We start from the raw sequence: 416 nt of genomic DNA, 5'->3' as shown, positions 1-416 counted from the left end.
CTACTCCATTTCCTCCACGATGACGAATTCAGGTTCTTGGATGTCTATGTATGAGTGGACCTCTTCCCAGGGGATCTGAGAGAGAGAGAGAGAAAGAGAGAGAGACAAGAGAACAGCTGGTCTGTAAGAGCACAGACTACAGGGTCCCCACTGGTTCTCCAATCAGGGAAGTGTGATAGAGGAGGAGCCTGAAAGGTCAGCAGGTGTGATGGGGGTGGGGCTGTGATGGTACCTGAGAGCCCTGAGGAGGAGGGAGATAGAGAGAAAAAGTAGAGAAAGAGAGATGGAAATAAACAAGGAAGAAGGAGGAAGATAGATAGATACATACGTAGATAGCTCAATTAGATAGATGTGATAGATAAAGAGATGATAGATAGATGATAGATAGATGATAGATGATAGATAGATGTGATAGA

General features: G+C 44.7%; 1 protein-coding gene across 1 annotated transcript in view; it reads right to left on the bottom strand.

Moving 5' to 3' along the window:
* The window catches only part of CSF2RA (colony stimulating factor 2 receptor, alpha, low-affinity (granulocyte-macrophage)), a 56,318-nt gene continuing 55,902 nt past the window's right edge, over positions 1-416 (bottom strand). Inside the window, exon 14 of the mRNA XM_006876263.1 lies at positions 1-75. Within this exon, the coding sequence (XP_006876325.1) occupies positions 1-75 (75 nt within the window). The remainder of the gene's footprint in view (positions 76-416) is intronic.

This window comes from Chrysochloris asiatica, unplaced genomic scaffold (genome assembly GCF_000296735.1).
Source record: "Chrysochloris asiatica unplaced genomic scaffold, ChrAsi1.0 scaffold00372, whole genome shotgun sequence".
In the NCBI taxonomy this organism is placed as follows: Eukaryota; Metazoa; Chordata; class Mammalia; order Afrosoricida; family Chrysochloridae; genus Chrysochloris; species Chrysochloris asiatica.
Note: the sequence above shows the minus strand (reverse complement) of the source record. Positions and strands in the feature narration are given on the sequence as shown.